Source organism: Octopus sinensis, linkage group LG4 (assembly GCF_006345805.1).
Source record: "Octopus sinensis linkage group LG4, ASM634580v1, whole genome shotgun sequence".
NCBI classification, from domain to species: Eukaryota; Metazoa; Mollusca; class Cephalopoda; order Octopoda; family Octopodidae; genus Octopus; species Octopus sinensis.
The window spans coordinates 17077878-17101944 of NC_043000.1; the positions used below are offsets into that span (position 1 = coordinate 17077878).

The following is a 24067-nucleotide window of genomic DNA, read 5'->3' on the forward strand; positions in this document are numbered from 1 at the left end:
GGGTGATAAAATAAAGTATCAGGTGTAGGAGTGGCTGTGTGGTAAGTAGCTTGTTTACCAACCACATGGTTCCGGGTTCGGTCCCACTGCGTAGCACCTTAGGCAAGTGTCTTCTACTATAGCCTCGGGCCGACCAAAACCTTGTGAGTGGATTTGGTAGACAGAAACTGAAAAAAAGCCTGTCGTATATATATGTGTGTGTGTGTGTGTGTGTGTGTGTGTGTGCATATGTTTGTGTGTCTGGGGTTGATTTGCTCAACTAAAGGCAGTGCTCCAGCATGGCCACAGTCAAATGACTGAAACAAGTAAAAGAGAGAGAGAGAGAGTCAAGTGCTGAGCTTCATGCAATTGACTACTGTTTCTATCCATGAAATTATTGGTCACATGCTAGAATTTGAAATAATAATAATTATTACTACAACTATAAAGTTTTATTATTTTTCTTAATTTTTTGTTCAACACTGGTGAAAGCAAAACCCCATTTTCTTTAATTACATCAGTAAAATCCATGAAAAGATGAATCATCAAAGATGGATGGTGGAACATTAAAAGCATAGTACTTTGTAATATTCATCTGTTCTTATGATCCGAGTTCAAATTCTGCCGAGGTCAACTTTGCCTTTCATCCTTTTGGGGTTGATAAAATAAGTACCAGTTGAGCATTGGGGATGTTGTAATCAACTTGACCCCTCCCCTGAAATTGTTGGCCTTGTGCCAAAATTTGAAACCAATATTTAGTTAAATTAATTTGGTGAGCTGGTAGAATGGTTTGCATGCTGGGCAAAATGCTTAGTGACATTTCATCCATTTTTTACATTCTGAGTTCAAATTTCATCAAGGTCAACCTTGCCTTTCATCCTTTTTGGGATTGATAAAACAAGTACCAGTAGTGCGTGGAGGCACAATGGCCCAGTGGTTAGGGCAGCGGACTCGCGGTCATAGGATCGCGGTTTCGATTTCCAGACCGGGCGTTGTGAGTGTTTATTGAGCGAAAACACCTAAAAGCTCCACAAAAAGCTCCACTCTTACTTCCTGTTTCTGTTGTACCTGTATTTCAAAGGGCCGGCCTTGTCACACTCTGTGTCACGCTGAATATCCCCGAGAACTACGTTAAGGGTACACGTGTCTGTGGAGTGCTCAGCCACTTACACGTTAATTTCACGAGCAGGCTGTTCCGTTGATTCGGATCAACCGGAACCCTCATCGTCGTAACCGACGGAGTGCTTCCACCAGTAGTGCACTGGAATCAAAGAAATCAACTTACCCTTTACCCTGAAATTACTGGTCTGGTGCCAAAATTTAAAACCAATGTGTAATTAAGTTCCTCTTACATTAACAGGTTTTTAAACCATCCAATGTCAACTTAATATTTTATCTTTTTCAGAGCTAATACAGTAACAGTAATACACCAAGGTCAATCGCATCAACTATTACAAACTTATGGTTTTGTGTCTAATAAAATTAGAAATGACTTTTTATAATGCATGAACATAAACCCTTTTGTTATTATTTTTATGTTGCAATAAACCGCTGTTCTTTCAATTGATTTTAAAAAATAAAGAAAGGAACATAAATAGCATAAAATTTTGATGGAAGATTTCAATATTAATATTACTTTAGCTTTTTAGCATTCAGATTATTCTATCAAATGTAATGCTTATTTATTAAAATTCTTTTGAATTAACCATGCTTTATCTCATAGCTTCAAGATATCAATGATGTGATTTTTTTCTTTTAAGATTAACATTGTAACATAGATGTGAGATAATGGATGTGGCTGGTTTGAACACATAACAGCAAGAATATTTGGGTTGGATATGGCCAGTTTACGTGACAAAGGGTTAAAATTAGTAGGTTTGTGTCACAGAACCATGTGTAAGTCTTGGGCAGGTTGGTATCAAATGGATTAACGGCAGCAAGTTGGCAGAAACAGAGTACCAAGCTGTTTTGCAGTATTTAGTTACGTCATTCTTCATTTTGAGTTCAAATCCTTCCAGAGTGGATTTAGTATGTTGTCCTACTGGGTTCAAGTAAAAAGCCTTGTCAGGGGATATGGTAGACGGAAACTGAAAGAAGCCCGTCTAAAGACCTGGACTAAACAACAACACACACCAACACAATGTGTGCGTGTGTGTGTATCTTTGTGTCTGTGTTTGTTCCCCCACCATTGCTTGACAACCGATTTTGGTGTTTAGGTCCCCATAACTTAGCGGTTCGACAAAAAGAAACCCATAGGATAAGTACTAGGCTTACAAAGAATAAGTCCTGGGGGTCGATCTTTTTGACTAAAAAAAAACAACTCAAGAGGGTGTTCCAGCATGGCCGCAGTCAAGCGACTGAAACAAGCAAAGGAATAAAATTTGAAATACCATTCCATAAGCTAAATGATAAAAAAAAAAGTAAGCAAGTAAACAAATAAAATGAATGGCCTGCAACGGACTCGAACTCATGAACCACAAGATATTCCAATTAGTTTATCGACTCAGCCAGTTTGCTTGTAAACCTGAGTACGTTTGCTTTAAGTAAAAATCCTTATCGTCAGTACAGAAATTAATAAAGCCAAAAAAGGAAAAAAAAAACCATTACAATAAAATCAATAAACAAAATTTTAAACCGGTTCAGACACACCCCACAACAAGCAAAGGGGGTATCTCTCTTCTGGCCACTGGAATTGCTAGAAACAGTAACCAAATATATCTAAAATCACACTCATTGGATTAACCAGTTCTCGAGACATTTGTGAAAAGATGGCACGGTCACGGCTGGAATGCCATAGCTTCTAAGTCTGTTCGGTCAGGGTTGATCTGGGCTAAACAACAACAACACACACCAACCCAATTTAAATACCTATTTCTTTATTACCCACAAGGGGCTAAACACAGAGGGGACAAACAAGGACAGACATAGGTATTAAGTCGATTACATCGACCCCAGTGCGTAACTGGTACTTAATTTATCGACCCCGAAAGGATGAAAGGCAAAGTCGACCTCGGCGGAATTTGAACTCACAACGTAAATACCTATTTCTTTATTACCCACAAGGGGCTAAACATAGAGGGGACAAACAAGGACAGACATAGGTATTAAGTCGATTACATCGACCCCCCCCCCAGTGCGTAACTGGTACTTAATTTATCGACCCCGAAAGGATGAAAGGCAAAGTCGACCTCGGCGGAATTTGAACTCACAACGTAAATACCATTCCGCCCACATGCTATTTATTACATTAACACAGCTGTCCATACACCAAACCCAGCCCAACCTCACCACACCACACAGGTAATGGTACTATTTGGCAGCGTTTGCTCAACCAACACCAACACGAGGAGCTGGCACACCATTGCGAAAACTAATATGAAGAAAAGTAGGAGAGGAGAAAAAAAAAAGAGAGAGAGAGAGAGAGAGAGAGAGAGAGAGAGCGAAAGAGTGAGTAAGAGTACCGACTACTATTTTATGGCTGGCGTGACCCAGATTTCAGCTGAACTTCGAAAAGTTTATTACGAGAAACAAGAAGGGAGGAAAGTATGGACGGAGAGGTCAATCTATCTTTCCTATCTGTGTCTATCCTATTTACCTGTCAGTCAGTCAGTCAGTCAAAGAACCCCACCCCCTGCTTTTTTGCACATACGTCCCTGGTCTCTCACCTTCATATCTCGTTTTTATCTATATATCTAGATCTGTTTAACCGACCCCACCTTGCGAATTGCAGCTGCCTATCTTTCTCAAAAACGAAAAAAGAAAAAAGAGTAATCAAATTAAAAATACTTTCACTCTGTTTTACACTAAAATTCTCATGAATGATAGAATAAAAAATAAAAGAAAAAGCACCTCACCTCAAATGTCTATTTTTGTGCTTAAATTTAATAACGTGCAACAATAAGAAAACAGAAACCCCTGTACATAATGAGCTAGTCTTGGTTCACCTTGAGGGGAGGGTAGATAAAGTACGTATGGTTAAGTCAGTCTTGTGGTAATACAGACAGCTGCAAGTCGGTAAGGAGAGGAGGGTAGAAGCAAGGGGAGGGCACACTACACCCCCGCCTAACAGAATACTTGTAGGCAGTGCAACTTTCATCCAGGCGCGTGTAGATGGGGTCCCGACAGGAGGGAGTAAGTGTGGAAGCTAGGTGAATTAGGTATTAGCCGAGTTGATTGGCGGGTCAGCTTACTGTTCATGACTTTGGTAGCAGCGAGTATAAATGTGATATTTGTTACTACAGCCCAGACATTAAGACATTTTATACTGCCTTGTCTAACTGATTACACGTAACACCCACGAATGTAAGATATCCATTCATTTATTTATTGTGCTGGAGTTACATAATTGCGGAAGAAGCACTCAATAGTATTAAAAAAAAAAGTGTGGCTAGCTTTAAGTGGGGGGTGAATGAATTTATCAAACACTAATAACTATATAAAGGCGGTGCTCCAGCAAGGCCGCAGTCAAATGACTGAAACAAGTAAAAGAATAATATACTAGACATTTTAGACTTTAATAATAGCTTTCTTTCAGTAAAAGTTATTTAATTTAACTACTTAATAAGCAGCTTTCTTTGATATATATATATGTGTGTGTGTGTGTTGTGTACATATATATATGTGTGTGTGTGTGTGTGTGTACATATATATATATGTGTGTGTGTGTGTACATATATATATGTGTGTGTGTGTATATATATATGTGTGTGTGTGTATATATATATATGTGTGTGTGTACATATATATATGTGTGTGTGTGTGTACATATATATGTGTGTGTGTGTGTACATATATATATATATATATATGTGTGTGTGTGTGTGTGTGTGCATATATATATATATATATACACATATGTACACACATATCTATATGTGTGTGCGTGTGTGTGGAGCAAACCATAATATAGACACACAAAAATGTAGTGGATTTAGCGAACTAAACAATTCCACCCCCAACACCAAACACACAAAAGCGTACTCTATATAGAATTACACTACAAGCACACACACACTATATCTTTCATATACTACTGAACACATACACACGAAAAGGTCGCCGTTTCCAGCTGTTTTTGAAAACGTGTGTGTGTGTGTGTGTGAAGGATGTCGTCAGTTTTCAGATGTAGTATAACTTTTGTAAAGACTCAAGTTTATGGTAGACTGGTTGCACACATAACACGTACCACTAAACACATTAGACACGACTCGCTTGATCTTGATTATGACGAAACATTCACCATACAAACTTTACAAACTTCTCATACTGTAGCTGAAAAAGTTCACTATAGAGATGTCAGGTATTGCACCACACACACACACAGATCGGCGAGTCGAAGAAATACTGGCGTTCAGTAACACAAGATAAAATCTCGATCTCTCCTTGGGCAGGACCTATTCTATTTCTCAAAGAGAAGTCGAACAAGTCAACATACATCAAAGACATTGCAACTGCGTCTGCTCATCTGAATTAGCAACCGTATATTCCCCCATATTTTTTCGGTATACAAGTCGAATTTTTCAGACGAAAAGTTACAGTAAAAAAAAACTAAGTAGATTTATACACCAAGATGACTTTGGAGGACCAAACAATTCCATGTAAAATGCAAGATTTGGAAAGATAGCGACGATGTTTGACTATTTACACATATTTATATACCAAGTCGATAAGGCGGCGAGCTGGCAGAATCGTTAGCACGTCGGGCGAAATGCTTAGCGGTATTTCGGCGGCCGCTACGTTCTGAGTTCAAATTCCGCCGAAGTCGGCTTTGCCTTTCATCCTTTCGGGGTCGATTAAATAAGTACCAGTCACATAATGGGGTCGATATAATCGACTTAATCCATTTGTCTGTCCTTGTTTGTCCTCTCTGAGTTTAGACCCTTGTGGGTAGTAAAGAAATAGGTATTTCGTCTGCCACTACGTTCTGAGCTCAAATTCCGCCGAGGCCGGCTTTGCCTTTCATCCTTTCGGGGTCGATTAAATAAGTACCAGTCACGTAATGGGGTCGATATAATCGACTTAATCCTTTTGTCTGGCCTTGTTTGTCCCCTCTGAGTTTAGCCCCCTGTGGGTAAAGAAATAACGTTCTGAGTTCAAATTCCGTCGAGGTCGACTTTGCCTTTCATCCTTTCGGGGTCGATAAATTAAGTACCAGTTACGCACCGGGGTCGATATAACCGACTTAAGCCCTTGTGTGTTAAATAATAAGGCACTAACAGAGAATGATTCTCCCCAGACAATAAAATACGCTTGAACACACGAATTCACATAAAGAATCTTTCAAACCAAATACAAAAACGAAATATATATAACGGGTTGTGTGTGTGGTGTGGAAGAGATAGAGAGAGAGTGACGCCTATATACAGTGCTGTTTCAAGGTACGACCACAATAGGCAGTTTTCCGAGAGCCCTATGGCTCTAGGGGCCCAACACTAATCTATATTTGCTGTAGCTTACTGTCTATAAATAAACACTATAATAAGCTATAAATATTTGTTGTTATTGAAAATATACATCTTTAAAATAAATTACAATTTCTGTGGTTGTGTGTAGAGGCTCCAGTGCATTGCTTGCCACTTAAAATGCTGATTAAACAAACGCGCTTTAGCCGTAATAATTGAGTTTTTTGGGGGAGAAAAGATATCTAATATATTCTTTGCTTTTTTCTTAAGCAATAGATGTATGACTTGAGGGAAATACAACTGCTATTTTTAGGAGGCTGAGTAACCTTGTAGAAAATTTATTTTTTGGTTTGACAAGAGTTGAGTCTGTTTCATGTAAGTGTGCAGTTGCTGTTGAATTGAAACAAGCTTCTAAAACTAATCACTTAATCCTCCTACCCTCAATACATATGAAAGTTCCCATTGATGGCGGGAGATAGCTCAGGTCATCTGCAAACAAAGATATACGGGAAGCAAGGGCTTACCAAACATCAACGTTGCTGCTTAGTCACAGGTTAGCCTTGATCCAATAAACCTGATCTCTAACAGTGCTAACTGGGAATCTCTCGGCGAAAGCACATCCGTAAAATAAAATCGCAGGAGTGGCTGTGTGGTAAGTAGCTTGCTTACGAACCACATGGTCCCGGGTTCAGTCCCACTGCGTGGCACCTTGGGCAACTATCTTCTACTATAGCCTCGGGCCGACCAATGCCTTGTGAGTGGATTTGGTAAACGGAAACTGAAAGAAGCCTGTCGTATATATGTATATGTATGTATGTGTGTGTTTGTCCCCCTAGCACTGCTTGACAACCGATGCTGGTGTGTTTACGTCCCCGTCACTTAGCGGTTCGGCATAAGAGACCGATAGAATAAGTACTGGGCTTACAACGAATAAGTTCCGGGGTTGATTTGCTCGACTAAAGGCGGTGCTCCAGCATGGCCGCAGTCAAATGACTGAAACAAGTAAAAGAGTAAAAGAGTATACCGATGACTGACCCCCCCTCTCCGCAGAGCCAAAAGACACTTCAGCCCCCGACAATTATTGATATGCGACAAAACTTGGGTGAGGCCTCAATGTTTTTCTTAAATATGGATCGGGATTACTGCTACACACACGAATCCAAGACCACATGCATAAAGTCACTCACAACTACGATCCGGCTACGAGCCCATTGCCAGCTCTGTCATTTCATCCACTTAATAAATGGCCTCCACTCTACGGAGGTGGTTGGGCCCATGCCACACCCACATAGGTACTTCCGTTCCATTCGCACTCTCATCTTTTCAGCATCCAGCACCTAGGTCCCTCACTAATTACTACGTCTAATCCTTCTTTCTGAGAATGTCGGCCTGCTGGAATTCCCTTGCAGCCCATACCTTACCTAGGTGTTTGACTTAGCAAAGGTTCAAGAGGAACATTGATATCGTCAATTTCACCCGCCTGGGAAGGGCCGCGAATGGTATGGGAACTGCTCCTTTCTCCAGATCATACAAGTGAAAAAGAAAATTATCCTATGGGTCACTTCTGCTTCTGAAATAGCAGGGTGTGATTTGAGGTAGATTTGGATGCTATTTCTAGGAGGTCAAGCTACCAAGTAGAGGCTCTCTCGTAACACGCAGTGACTAGATTTGATAAGAGTACTACTATACATACACAATTATGTAAAAGTAAACAGCAATTATCCAGTCATATATCGAACGGTAAAATGCTGAATAGCCAAAATTTTCTTTCACAGAGAGAGAGAGAGAGAGAGAGAGAGGCAGCAGAAGAGAAATACTTCGTCCAACATGAAATATTTCTTTTATTTCAGCTTTAAAACTGTCAAAAACTCGTGGGCTGTAGCAGGATAGTTGTCTGGAATCGAAATGGAAAGAAAGAACGAGCGCCTGAGAAGAATTGGCTTAATGCTTTGTCTCTTCATATGAATTTTTATTGTCTGGGGAGAGTCATTCTCTTTTAGTGCCTTAATATTTAACACACTCGCCGGTTCGATTGCCACTCATTCATACATATTTATTTTGTCTAAAATTTTCGTTGTGTCTTGCAACCTTTTCAATAGTCGTTGAATGAAGTTATAGTTATAAAAGGGCCTGTTGTTAGGAAATACAAGAAGTGGGGTCAGTTTAAACCTTAAAAGGTTAGCTAAGAATAGAGACTGGACTTAAATTTCACCTTTAATACCTAATAAGAAAGGTAGATCTCGAATAACTACCGCCGAAATGCAATATATATTTTTTATATATCATAACAATTGAAAACTAAGTTTTGCACGGATAAATTTACTGATATTCTTTTATCTACTGTAGAATCGTTTTTCGTTTATTCTCATTTTTTTCCAGTATGTTTCTTGACGAAGAATCACAGTTTGAAACGTTCAAACTTGCAGTTTCTTCTTCCCACACAGTTTAACAAGACGCTGAGCAACAAGCAATAAAATAGGCGCCAAGCAACAAAACGGGCCTCAAGCAACATTTTAATATATTGAATTAATGAGAAGCTGCCCTAAGAACAAAAAACGATCGCAGATTTAAAAGAATTAGAATCATATTTATCTGAGAAACAAGGAAGGCCCGTAAGACATGATTTTACAGAAGGGGACACCAATAAAGAAAAGACGACCCACTCGATTAGTAAACCTTAAGAGGTGATTTTAAAAGAATTAAAATCATATTTATCTGAGAAAAAAGGAAGGCTCGTAAGACTTGACTTTACAGAAGGGGACAACAATAGAGAAGAGACGACCCACTCGATTAGTAAACCTTAAGAGGTGATTTTAAAAGAATTAAAATCATATTTATCTGAGAAACAAGGAAGGCTCGTAAGACTTGACTTTACAGAAGGGGACAACAATAAAGAAAAGACGACCCACTCGATTAGTAAACCTTAAGAGGGTGATACAAGAGAAAAAAAGACCGGCAAGATCAAGGACTATCAGAGTATTTATAGAGTAGAGATAAAGAAGCAAATGTTCCGGCGATAAGTGGAGCTGAAGTTTTAGCTGCCGAAACATGATGAAAAAAATTACTTATGGCTACTAATAAAATAATTTATCAATCTGTATTTAATAGCTTTTGATTTCGTAGACTGTCTACCTGTCCAAAACAAACCATCATGAAAAATGGTAGCTGCAGTACTTTCTTTAGCACCCTCATCCACATCGACTCTGATCGAGCAGACGAGTGGTCAAGGGCATTCCAGATATGACCACTTCGTTTTATTTCCAGGAATAACGTACTCCGTATTACGTTATCCTTAATTTTTTTAAATGTAAAACCGCCGTATGTGGTGCATTTAACTGCTACTTCCAGCAGATAGGGTGTCCACAAAAAGGCGTCCTGGTTGCAATAGGAGTTATAACATTGATCAACTCATCCCCTACGCGTCCTAGATCGGAACATTTGGATAAGATAACAGAGAGAAACTAAAATAAGGCAAATTAATGCAATAATTGAAAAATTCTTTAGTTCTAGGACAGACCCATGATCAAAGACGTTCCAGATGTGTGCACGCTTATTTTCTGACACCTGTGGAAAGATGTGTTCTTCCTTTTCTGGTTTAGCTCCAAGTTAGCCCTTTATTAATCAGCCATTGTCACCTATTCCTTTTTGAAAGGCCTGCGCATGGCTGTGTGGTTAAGAAGCTCACTTCGTAATCAGGTTATTCCAGGTTCGGTTCCACTGCGTTTCACCTTTGTTCTTACATAGCCTCCTAGTGTTGGTCGATGCCTCATGAGTGAAATTTGACAGGCGGAAATTCTCTGTGTGGAGGGACAAAATTTTATCGTGTTTACTCTCAACCGAAGTAAGGCCCTATAACCTCACTACCGTCCTCCCGGTCCAAAAAAAAGAAAAAAGAAACTTGCCTCTCATTCCACAAAAAAAAAAAAAAAAAATTCGAATGTGTGTGTGTTTACGCTGGCGAGCTGGCAGAATCGTTAGCACGCCGGGCAAAATGCTCAGCGGTATTTCGTCTGCCGCTACGTTCTGAGTTCAAATTCCGCCGAGGTCGACTTTGCCTTTCATCCTTTCGGGGTCGATAAATTAAGCACCAGTTACGCACTGGGGTCGATGTAATCGACTTAATCCCTTTGTCTGTCCTTGTTTGTCCTCTCTGTGTTTAGCCCCTTGTGGGTAGTAAAGAAATAGATATAGTTTATGCTGTTGTCTGAAATAAGAACTGGGATCGATCCGATTGACTAAATCCTGAAAGGCAAAAAAAGTATCTCGGATCACATCATTCAAAGTTTCCTGCTAAGAGAGTGATGAAGGAAATCCGGCAACTATTTCTAGCACACGGAGCGGTCGCTTAGAGGCTAGCTTGTTGGTCCCAGTACTGTTGCAAGTTGACTCGGTTTCGATTTCCATTTATCTTGACCTACCAAAAACCAGCAAACAACCCATTTATTACACTCGTTGCCGCCACCACTATTGCTTGAATGGTATGGTTATAGCTACTAATACTACAATTATCATTATTTTCAATATTATTTAGGACAGTGAATCAGTACGCACATTTTATACTGACATAGACATGTCCATATATATATAGAGAGAGAGAAAGGGAGCGAGATATCTATGTGTGTGTGTGTGTAAGGTGCGTACGTGAATGTCGCTGTCATTGTGAAGACAAAACATCCAAAGCTACTTTCACTGACAATTTTGTCAGTGGGATGTCCTAGTTCACTCCCAAACACTGAAAGATTTGCGTATGTGGGTGACATGACCGCACAAACAGCCTTTCATTTTAACACAATGTGACCCAGTAGACAGATGTGTAAGTATATACAATATACCAACCAATGTGACCTCCTCTATCTACCCCCACGCTTTTATCATTTTTTTGTGGCGGTTTTTAAAGGACGATAGTTCTGATTTGAGAGAATTCATGGGGTGCCGAAATTGCAGAAAGGAGTCCGATGGACCTTACGTGTGTGTAATGCAAAAATTTCCGTCCAGTTACACTGACACACTGATTCTGTCAAGGGGACACTGTACCTGTGATTCAAAGAGCGTAAATTCCACCTGGGATTTAGTACAAATAAAGGTACAAATGCATGTAAAATGTTCAATCAACCACATATACTTTTATTCAGTTGATTGAATAACTGGAACAATCATCGTTGAAACTGACGGAGATCCAAATCCATTTACTTTAACACTACATGTGAATGAGCGTTTTTGTTGTTATTTAAGTGGTCACAGGTCAATTCTGACCAAATAGATGTGACCAATCCGCTTCAATTATGATCATCTCATCTTATTTTCAGACAATATATTCAAAACAGTTTTTTTCTTTCTTAAGATGGCAATACGTGGGCCATGGGAAATTTAGCTGCCATTTCTAGCATGCTGAACGGCTATGTAGCGAGGCTCACTTTCTCTCTGTGTATGTGTGTGCGAACTCGGATGTGTTGCGTATTTAAAATTCAAATATTCACGGCGTGACAGAGTCATTTTAAAACATTCGGAGTTGTTATAAGAGGCGACCTAATACAGAATTCATCATCGCTCGTCCCAGCCGGGCAACATTCTTCACTCATTCAACAAAAATGCCGTCATACACTACGAACCAACAAGGATATCCCTACTTCATAGGGTGTGATAGGAAAGCATTTTGGATACTATTTCTAGCAAGTCGAGCGGTCGTCTTAAAAAGAAAATACATTTAATGTCTTCCTGGATATCTCCACCTACAAAAATCAAGAATGCCCTCATCACCACATCATCCAGTGGTTAAATTTCATTTAATAAATTAAGGTGTCCACTGTTACGTTGTTTATTATAAGACAGCGTCGTATTACCGAATGCTTGGTCATTAGAATCAATTTTACTGACATGAATGTCAGTTAAATTCCAACAACCTCTAAGACACTTTCTTTTAGCTGAGCATTTAAGAACCGCTAAAAAAAAAATAAAGACACTTTATTTATTTCTTGTTTGAATATGAAAGAATACATTGTAGGTGAGGGGTATCAACCGTCTCAAAATCCCAATAAATCGAGCCAACGAACGAGTCTTTACATGGGCGCTTGATCTTAGAAATAGCAGCCACCTCAACACACACACACGGCATACTGGATTCTGTGGCCTTAGACATTAGGACTGCTCGATCGGACAATTCATGTCTAATATATTTCTTTACTGCCCACAAGGGGCTAAACACAGAGGGGACAAACAAGGACAGACAAAGGGATTAAGTCGATTACATCGACCCCAGTGCGAAACTGGTACTTTATTTATCGACCCCGAAAGGATGAAAGGCAAAGTGGACCAAGCGGAATTTGAACTCAGAACGTAACGACAGACGAAATACAGCTAAGCATTTCGCCCGGTGCGCTATCGTTTCTGCCAGCTCGACCCCATAGCCCATAATCACAACAGATTCGTTGAGTTGACAATTTAGCTGACAACTTGATCCGTCGCCCGGTTTGTTGACACCACCACTGCTTGGCACTTTAGGTGCCTTATATTACGGAATCCGGTCTATTGCAAGCATTCGGACCAGATCTACCTACGGTCTGATGAAAACCTACTCCCACCTGTCCCGGGAACGTTGAAAAGATTCACGCGTGCCGCCACTCTTCCTCTTCTAATTCAATCAACAGAAAAAAGGGGGAGGGGTCAGCTCTTCTTATCCTGATACCGGCTTGATGTACCTGTTTCAATATTCATTGAGCTAACAAAATCGTTGCTGCATCGGATAAAATAGTGGAATTCTTTCCAACTCTATAGAGCCCGAATTCAACTTTGCCTTTCATTCTTTTGGGGTCGATAAAATAAAGTATTAGTCAAGTACTGAGGTCGGTATAATCGGTTTGTCCCATCTCCTCGAATTGCTAGCCTTGTGCCAAACAGAAACGGTGCCTCCAACGAGCTTCCCTACAGTTTCTGTCGACCAAATTCCATTCTTTGTGCTTTGGTTAACCTAGACGAGATTTTCTCAAAAACACTACTCAGAAAGTGATGTAAATGCACAGTGACATTCATTCCTATCCACCCATGCATGAGCATGAAAAGTAGTTGCCGAGAGGGGGATCCCATGGGCTTAAGGGTCCAATGGTAATCCATGTATGCTATGGTTTGTGGTCAATACACACATATATATATATATAGGTCTCAATGCATAGCTTTGCAACAGGGTAATGTTGTTAAGAGAGCTCTGAATCTACCCAGCTGTAAATATAGTTTTTTTTAGATCATAGCCAAAGAGCAAGAGCTCTATACAATTCTTCACTCCTCACACAATTGAATTGAACAAATTCTTCTACTGGTACAACCATTAACAGATCCCAGACTTATAATGGCAACATAAATGAGAAATACTAAATATACGGACTGTTCTGAAAGCAGGAGACTTGTTGAAGTGACCGTGAAAAGTATCATGGGTGGAAGAATTTGGAAGGAAATGCCAAATTGCTTACAATGGTTGTTTACAATAAGCCTGAGACCCATTATAGGCTCCGGAAATATGACCATCACAAGTTCCCTCAGATTCCATGTTTCTGAGTAGTTCTATCCCAGAGTAGTTCTACTCAAAATGGTATGGCAAGAGCAGTACAATGATTAAAGTGACAAAGGTTTTGTTAGCTTGAAATAGAGAAAAAAGATATTACCTGCATTGACAGGTGTCCTAACTTAAAGACAGATATATCTCATGACCTAGCACAAGAGAAACTTGAATCATACAACACAGTCCAATGACATTCCAAGTTCAGGATGGTCAACTGGTGAAGATATTGGACTACTTGCTTGTAAATCACAAGATCAAATCTACTACAGGCATTTTGTTGGATTATTTAACAGGACATTATATTCTACATTACTTCAGTTCACCTAAGGAACCATCTTGGAATGTTACTTATACATTAGGGTCTATACTGTGGGAGATTTACTTTTTACCAAGCAATCTGTAGTGGCATAGTATATTCTACATTGCCTCAGTTCACTTAGCTGTAGTCAGGAATAGTCTTTTATTCTGCGCAGGTAAAAATTCTGCTTCATGCTATAAAAGCAATGATAAGCACTGACCTTAACACAGAACTTGTAGTTAATAAAAATATTAGCACATAGAATAAAGGAGATGAGGGGGTGGGGAAGAGCCTATGGCTTTCTGTAGGACTTTGCTAACCAATCTATATGGTTAATGTTCACCCTGAACTGTTGTAGGCTGGTGAATGTAAGAGAAACACAGGCAGAAAGTGAATTTTAGAGGGATGCAATTCTAAGCAAGAAGGATTGGATATAGATTTTAATATAAGGTTTGGTAAGTAAGATGTGGTAAGGGAGTGGTGGGATTACGAGAGATAGGGGTTGATGAATTAAGTTTGGTGAGATGTTAAGACACACATGCTAGTTCAGATAAACAGATAATACTGCTGCTGCAGTAGTAGTAGTAGTAGAGACAGTGAGAAGAAACAGAATGCCTATGAGCCAATGGTTGTAGTGTGTTGGTGAATGAATCATTCCCAATCAGCTGAAGACCTTCTTTTGGATGTGCTACAGTGTGTGTGTGTGTGTGTGTAGCCAGTAGCACTGTCCCAAATATATGAGCAACCAATAGCGTTATTATGTGTGTGTATGTGTGTATACATACATACATATATATATAAAGACAAACTGGAGTGTCTCTGAATAGTTTTGTTTACTGCATGTCTGATTATATTTCAACTAATTAAATAATTTCTAATACTTCTGCCCACACAACTACTAATAATATCTTGGCAGTGCTACAGCCCTCAACCTGTGCAGACCTTTTGTGTTACTGAACCAAGACATTCTGTACTTGTTGGATTTTTGCACACAAATGTGTTCCTTGTAAATACAAATGCCTTACTTAAACTTCAAGGGCTTGTAAGGGTCACTGCTTAGTTCTGCTTTTATGATGTTATGGATGAGAGATATCAAGTGGCAACCTGCAAATACTATTTTCTCTGCTGACTAGAGGTACGAGATATCAGAGTGTATCCCCAACTGAGATACAAAGATATCGTTAAACACAATTTGAGATAGTACATTAACACAAGTGAATCACAGCAGGTCAAGATAGTAAACCTATGGAGAGGAGCAATTTATTACTGATACTTCAAGTTGAGACTACATATCTAGATAGTCAACCTATAATAAATATGGGAAAAATCTTTCTGTAGACAGATCATCGGTATCACATCTGACTTTCCCTCAGATTATCTAGTAGCTATTCCTGACAATGTGGAGGAGCAATGGCCCAGTGGTTAGGGCAGCGGATTCACGGTCAGAGGATCGCGGTTTCGATTCCCAGACTGGGCGGTGTGTGTGTTTATTGAGCGAAAACACCTAAAAGCTTCACAAGGCTCCGGCAGGGGTGCTGGCGACCCCTGTTGTACTCTTTCGCTACAATTTTCTCTCACTCTCTCTTCCTGTCTTTTGAGTAACTCTGCGACGGACTGGCGTCCCGTCCAGCTGGGAGGAACACCTACACCACAGAAACCAGGAAACCAGGCCCATAAGCCTGGCTAGGCTTGAAAAAGGCGACGTTTATCGTTTTTATTCCTGACAATGACAGACAATGTGGAAAAAAAAAACTGATCTATAACAGAAACACTGTTTTCTGATTAGAATGTTATCTATGATAGGTAACAATGCAGAGATAATCAGGTACTTATTACCTCTAAATAAAGTAGATAAATAGAAGCAAGTAGATAAAATATTCAACCCAGAAACATTATGAAATACCTGCAGTATATTGCAGTGCATGACTTATAATTTCTCCATTGCACTATTTCACTTCTATGGAATTTTTACATCAAAGACTATATTTTCTATTTGTGCTATAGTCTTGAGAACTGTATATTAATTAGGCTTCACTGATGGTCGAATAGTGGAGGTGCAATGGCCCAGTGGTTAGGGCAGCGGACTCGTGGTCAGAGGATCGCAGTTTCGATTCCCAGACCAGGCGTTGTGTGTGTTTATTGAGCGAAAACACCTAAAGCTCCACGAGGCTCCGGCAGGGGGTGGTGGCGACCCCTGTTGTACTCTTTCACCCCAACTTTCTCTCACGCTTTCTTCCTGTTTCTTGAGAAAACGCTGCGATGGACTGGCGTCCCATCCAGCTGGGGGGGAACACATACGCCACAGAAACCAGGAAACCGGGCCCATGAGCCTGGCTAGGCTTGAAAAGGGCACAAGAGAAAGAGATGGTCTAATAAGACTGAAATACATATGGTCTCATCACCTCTGCCTCCAAAGCTCTAACGAAATCCTTCACTTTTGCATATCTTCATTTAATTTCTACTTAACTAAAATCCTGATGTTTTCTTACTTGCATATTTGGAGAAGAATTCTTCCATTAATGCTAACGACATCTCTTTTCACTATATATATAATTCCAATTGATTATCGATAATTTTTAGTTCACTACATTAAGTGAACTAGTACTTAACTCCGTGAACGTACGCATGGTGCATTTGTTATTTATTACAAGTGCCCCATGAGTATAGTATAGTGAGTTCGGGGTTCTCTACCTCATCTGAGGCCCTTGAATTAAGATAATTCTCAATCAACGATAGCTTTAAAAGTGGTATAATCAGAAGAAGAGTACTGCCTACACTAACTACTCTGTAAAAGATCACATCTGGTTAGCGCAATATTGTATACATGTAGGTTAATGTGTCAGCTTGTGTATGTGTGTGTATACACGAACATACCATCCTCAATATTCATCATGGCTAGACATTTCTGCAGTATGGAAAATTACTATTCAACTGTGAAATCAAACATCTTCAGATTTATTGTGCTTTTTAACCAATATATGTGCATGCATGCTTGTTATTGATTAAGGCACTTCACTACTTGAGTCTCAAATAACTCATGAACAATCTCTTAGCCTACTTAGGAACTCTTATGTCATGCTAGACTCTTGTTGTTTAACCCCAGGACAGCCCTAATCCTGTAGGCCTATGGCCAAAAAAGATATTTCAGCAGTAATCATCCAAACTTTTATATATACACACATATATTTAAAACTACATGATCCAATGTAATCCTATAATTTTTGTTAGTCAGTAGGACGTGATTTGCAAGGGATTGGGTTAACCTTTTCCACATGTTGACTAACCACACAAACTTGCTCTTATTAGCTCAATTTGGTATAGTTAGTATACACAGTATATAACATTAAACACTAAAACTCATATTTGTGGACTAACAGTCCAGAATTCAAATCGTACTAAAATATAGTCAGTTATGATCTGTAAGGTAAGTTAATTTTAGTTATTAAAAAGAAAGGTGGTTTGTATATAATTCAATGCACAAGGCCTGAAATATATATATATATATATATTTCTTTTATTGGGGGTACAGCTAATAACACCAACACCCACTAACTGACTGGTACTTATTTTATTGACCCTGAAAGGATGAAAGACAAAGTTGGTCTCGGAAAAATTCGAACTCTGTATATAAAAAGGTGGAAGAAATACTGTTAGGCATTTTGCATGATGCTTTAACAATTCTGCTTGTTCTACTTTGGTTTGCATATCATAAAACCAATTTTGATAAATAATTCAGATTCTCCAAATTATTTTACTTGACTACAGCATTTGAAAGTAATTGTGCAAGACTGCACATAACAATGTACACATCTGGTACAGTTACTTCATAATTCTTCCATCACTACTTCAGCAAGTACAGTGATAGCAATTCTTTGCTGGTGAGGTCAGAATAATGCTAAACATGTCTAGAGTGGTTACTCATGCCAGAAAAAAAAGAAAGCTGAATACTAGTAGTTACCTAATATTGTTGTTTGTTTCCCCGCCCCCTTTTTTGCATAACTATTTCTAGTTATCTTGTTCAATGCTCCCTGCATTAAATATGTCAACATGAACTTTTACTAACATCCTGATAACGGCTGTTTTGACACAGTGCTTCGTATCAACGTCACCTTCCAGTCTTTCAAGGCTGATTAAGCAGCTCTGTTTCTTTTAAAGCATCCTGAAGATGTGTCAGTCACAGTCACTTATATTTTTCCTTCTTTGCCTCATCAAATAAATCATCATCATCATCATCATCGTTTAACGTCCGTTTTCCGCGCTAGCATGGGTTGGATGGTTCGACCGGGGTCTGGGAAGCCAGGGGCTGCTCCAGGCTCCAGTCTGATCTAGCAGAGTTTCTACGGCTGGATGCCCTTCCTAATGCCAACCACTCCGCAAGTGTAGTGGGTGCTTTTTACGTGCCACCTGCACAGGTGCCAGGGGGGGGTCCGGCTTCGGCCACGATCGGTTGGAGCTTTTAACGTGCCAGCGGCACGGAAGCCAGCCAAGGCGGCGCTGGCAACGTTCGGATGGCGCTTTTTATGTGCCACCGGCACAGAAGCCAGTCGGGGCGGCGCTGGCAATAAATGAATAAATTGATATATAAAATCTGGATTAGAGGATGAAACTAAAAAGAAAATCACTTTTTCAATAGCAGATAATAAGCCCAGAGAAAATGGTTGAGTAGTTAAGATATTAGACTACTTGCTCTTAGGTCACGGGCTCAAATCCATTGCTAGTATTTCATTGTGCTTGTGTGACAGAACAATATATTCTAGATCAGAGATTAACGTCATCCCAGGCAGGTACCAATCCAATAGAATTCACATTTCTACCTAGCTCTTTCCCTAGAGACAGCTGGGAGTTTGAGGGTATAAAGTTTTTCCCATGTAATTTACATGGCCTATAGTCATGGGTTCAGTCTGAAGAACCCCTCAGTTCATCTTATAAAGAATTGGTACCTAGGAATGTTACCAGTAGTAACCTGTGATAAAGAGTTATCTTTCAGCCATTTAAGGTCATACTACCAACACCACTGCCACAACTGGTCCGCCACCATTACTACAACAGATGTTATGACTGCTATTACGGTAATTGATGCTTGCAACTTCATACCACCACATTATTTATCCTAAGTCCATATAATAACCTTGGTAATGGGATCATAACAACACTGCCACAGCTAGTTTGTATAACCCCATATCCCCGCTACAATCATATCACGACTACTAAGCTATTATTACCACCACCACCACATCTACTATTAACAAAGCCAGACAAGGGTGCAGTCAAAACTTAAGATTCACTACACATACATGCGCATACAGTGAATGCATACGCAGCTAACATTTTCCACACTAGTAAACCAATGCATTTAATCGTTACAACACAATATATGTTAAACACGTACACACACACACACAAACACTATATATGAGAGAGAGTGGGGGAGAAAGAGATGCCATACCTATATGATTGTACACAAATATTTGTGTATTTACACGAAGGCACACCCACCCGAAGTTCTGTGTCTATGAAGTATATAGCTGGAAAAGACACACCCACGGATGATACAGTGAAAAAAAAAAGTCCCGTATACCGAGAGAGGCACAAAAAATAGTAACCTAGAAATTTGACCGTTCCGTGTCTCACAAATATGTTTAAAGAAATCTATATGCTACGAATTAACAGGACTGATATGCCAAAAGCATGGCATGAGCGAATTCAAAGATCCAATCTTCGGTAAAGCGACAGGCTTATAATTTCTTTATTTATTTAATATTAATAAAGATTTAAGAAGCAAAGTCAAACATCCATTTATTATTATTTTTTTTTGAGGGGAGAAAAATGCAGATGATTAAGTCTACCCCCAGTACATTACTGGTACATTATCAAAGCTGGAACGATGTGAGTCGAAGTCGAACCTAGGCGGGATATGAACTCTCAACGAAAAGAACACAGATAATTCTTTCAAATATGAAATGGACATAAAGGTTAAATTTTAGGGGGCAGGGGCTAAGTCGATTACATAGACCCCAGGGAAAGGATGGGTGTTTTTGTGGGGGTACAAAAGGAAGTCTTCCCCCCCCCCCAGTACTTGACTGGTACTTATTTGATCGACTCCGAAAGGCTGAAAAGTAAAGCTGACCTCGGTGGAATTTGAACTCAGAACGTAAAAACGGACGAAATGCTACAACGCATTTTGTCCGGTGTGCTAACGATTCTTTCAAATCGCTTTTCTACTCTAGGCACAAGGTCCGAAACTTTTGGAGAGGGAGCCAGTCGATTAGATCCCCAGCACGCAACTAATACTCAATTTATCGACCCCGAAACGATAGAAGGCAAAGTTGACATCGGAGGAATTTGAACTCGAAACGTGCAGACGGATGAAATACAGCTAAACAATTTGACCGGCAAGTTAACGATCCTGCCAGCTCGCCGCCTTAATCCTTTCTACTATAGGCATAAAAGGAAGGGATAGTCGATTACATCGACTCCAGTACACAACTGGTACTCATTTTATCGACTCCGAAAGGATGAAAGGCAAAGTCGACCTCGGCGGAATTTGAACTCAGAACACTGAAAGACAGACGACGAAATACTGCTAAGCATTTCGTCCGGCGTGTTAACGATTCTGCCAGCTCGCCGCTTCAATAATAATAATTCTTTCTACTATAGACCCGAGGCCTGAAAATATGAGGGGAGGGGGTTAGTCGATCACATCGACCCCACTTCTCAACAGGTACTTATTTCAACGACCTCGAAAGAATGAAAGGTAAAGTCGACCTCGGCAGTATTTGAACTCAGAACTTACAAACGGACGAAATGCCGCTAAGCATTTTGCTCGGCGTGCTAACATTTCTGCCAGTTCAAGATCTGAAATTTTTTTAGGAAGGGGGTTTAGTCGATCACATCGACTCCAGTGCTCAACTAGTACTTAATTTATCGACCCCCAAAAGGATGAAAGACAAAATTGATCGCAGTGGGATTTGAACTCAGAACGAAAAGCACCCCCCCCCCAATGTTCTAATGATTCCCCTAATTCACTTACCTTTGTGCCTCTATGTTTGTAACATAGGCACAAAGGTGGTGAAATATTGAAGAGAACAACAGATTAAATCGACCCCAATACTTGAATGGTAATTCATTTTATCGATCCCAGGAAGAAAGGTAAAAGATAAATTGATCTCGGGACAATAATGAGTGTCTTTTACGAAATTTGCAAACTGGATACGATCTAACTCATGTTGGGATGGATGGACGTATGGAGCTGTTAGTTAAAAGGGTCATGAAAGGCATTTGCACTGACCCTTGGGAACTAATTGTTATAATGAAGGGTCCATAGAGGAGAGTCCCTAGCAACTAGCCCCACTAGCCAGTTATTTTTGTATGTGAGGACTCAAGGTGCAGTCTCGTAGTCTGGTTGAGTCAGACTCTAGGGTGCTAACTGTTGCTATGGGAGCAGCTCACTATGGTACTATGGGAAGTTAGGTAGCCTCCACTGTTGCTCCCCTATTGTGGCCTAAGAAAAATTAAAACGAGGACGAATCCATGATAGTTACCCCAAATACAAACAGCTTTACACACACACAGTGTTGTATGAGAAAGAAATATACGTAGAGTTTGTGTAGGAAAAAACCGGTATAATGAAAAGCTATATATATATGTGTTTGTGTATGTATATTTGTATAAAACAGGAGTTTAAAAAGGTGTGGTCACACACACACAAGCATAAAAAAGAACGGGTGTGAAGTATCTGAATACGAGTTTGAATATTTTTCTGGGTTTAGTGAAACGAATTTAACATATATAACATTAGAAAATATCTTGAAAATACACGTATACACAATCGCGTATATATATATATACATGCACTTACATACAATCATACAGGCGTTCCTATAGAATAGAGTCGGAAATTATCCAGTGCGCCAAAAACCATAATTTCTTGGGATATGTAGGTCTTAAAACATCGTATATTACGATTGTACACAAAAGAAACAATAATAAAATATTAAATTTCGGATCTTTTCCTTTTGAACGGCAGTTTAAAGGAAAAGATCCTAAATTTCTAATCAGGGTGATTTTTTTTTTTCTTGCCTCTCATCCATTTTTTTTTTTTTTCAGTTTTAACTTTCTTTTGAAAACTATTTTTTTCCTGTGTAGGTTTTAAATATCTGAGATTATGAATCTGCAAAAAATATGCATAACTTTTTTTTTTTTTTTTAAGATAAATTTTTGGTGGAGAAGGGGAATTCGAAAACAGTCAATCTGATAAAATACAGAAAGAGGTTTGTGGAGGGCAAAAATCTGTCCCACCCTATTTTTCTGCAGGCCCACACAAAATCTGTCCCTCTCCACCAAATGGATAAATATAAAGTTTATATATATATATACAAACTATATATATATATATATGCATGCATGTACATATGTATAGATATAATAGGTTAGACAAACCTGGTCGATTTTTGTCTCTGGGCTACCTTCACTGCTCACAGCAAGTTTAGCTGACTTCATGGTTGTTTAGTGACGATTTGTACTTTTGATAGTTTTAAAAAGAACAACTTTTTTTCTTTCACTCTTTTGTTCGAAAAAAGTATGGAATAATGTAAAGGCTATATTAGTAGTGGGGGAATGCGATTTATGGGATAACAGCTATATATATATGTGTGTATATATGTGTGTGGGAGGGAGAAATAAATATTATATCACAATATTATGTAACAATGATTCCTTGTGGCTATTTTGATATGCAGAGCAATTAATTATACTTTTGTGTGTTTTAGATAAATATTTAAATTGTATTTTTTTTTCCTTCACTAATATTCTGTAGTAAAAACATGTATTTGTATGTAGGTATGAGTGAGTATATATTTGTGACAGTATCAATGTATGTATGTACGTATGTATGTAAGTATGTATTTATGTATGTATAGCTGTGAAAGCGTGTATAATTGTAAATTGGGTGACGAGTATATATAATTTGTGGGGATATCAATGCATGTTTGTGTAGCTATATGTTTGCAGATAACACGAAATTTCGAAATCCAACAGAGCTTTTTAAGTTGTTAAATAGTAAAAGATCTCTTTCATAATCACAGTGTATATAACGGATATATACTCCTATATGTATATACATATAACGATGGTAGCCTGTATTTGTTTTCTTTCACATAGAGTAACCGGGTACTACAATAATTCTGTATGTCCACTTCAAGGTACCCGGTTTCCTGCCGAGCGGTGTCCTTTTTTTTTCAGAGTTGGCTTAGATGCTGCCGTTGTCCCTCTTTTAGTCAGTCTGTGTGTCCGACACAATTCACGCCCTGCCTTGCTGAATGCCCAGCTGGGGAAGAAGCAACGAGTTGCTCAGACAGCCGGCACATACCATTTCGCTGGCAACGAGGGGAGTACAGGATGACAGTCAGCCAAAAAACCGTCGCTATGCCGTCTCACTTTTTTCTTCTCTCTGTCCCCCTCTCTCTATACGTAGAGGGCTCAATACGATTATCTATCTCTCTATCTATCTATCTATCTATGTGTGTATATGTATCTGTGTGTATGTATGATATGTATATAATAATAAACCCGTCTTATTTTTACACTATCCTCTTTTTCTTCTCTTCTCTCTTTCTCTCTATCTATCTATCTATCTATCTATCTCTCTCTCTCTCTCTATCTATCTATCTATCTATCTATCTATCTATCTATCTATCTATCTATCTATGTGTGCATATGTATCTGTGTGTATGTATGATATGTATATAATAATAAACCCGTCTTATTTTACACTATCCTCTTTTTCTTCTTTTCTCTCTCTCTCGCGCTCTCTCTCTCTATTTAACTATCCATCTATCGTCT

At 39.2% G+C, this 24067-nt stretch overlaps 1 protein-coding gene and 2 long non-coding RNA genes across 4 annotated transcripts in view; 1 reads left to right on the forward strand and 2 right to left on the reverse strand.

The window, feature by feature from the left end:
• Positions 1–24067, reverse strand: part of LOC115210251 (titin) — a 626493-nt gene that overhangs the window by 519017 nt on the left and 83409 nt on the right. Inside the window, exon 1 of one of the 2 annotated variants that reach the window (XM_036501827.1) lies at positions 22667–23190. The exons of the other annotated variant lie outside the window; for it this stretch is intronic. Within the exon in view, the coding sequence (XP_036357720.1) occupies positions 22667–22726 (60 nt within the window). The 5' untranslated portion in view covers positions 22727–23190. Of the gene's footprint in view, positions 1–22666; positions 23191–24067 lie in introns of those variants that run through there. 2 annotated transcript variants of the gene reach the window in all.
• Positions 208–23262, forward strand: LOC118762888. The gene is made up of 3 exons (XR_004998639.1): positions 208–230; positions 11190–11197; positions 23146–23262. It is a non-coding gene; the product is annotated as an uncharacterized LOC118762888 (long non-coding RNA).
• On the reverse strand, positions 11247–13024 carry LOC118762889. Its single transcript, XR_004998640.1, has 2 exons — positions 12778–13024; positions 11247–12555 (listed from the first exon to the last, which is right to left on the reverse strand). It is a non-coding gene; the product is annotated as an uncharacterized LOC118762889 (long non-coding RNA).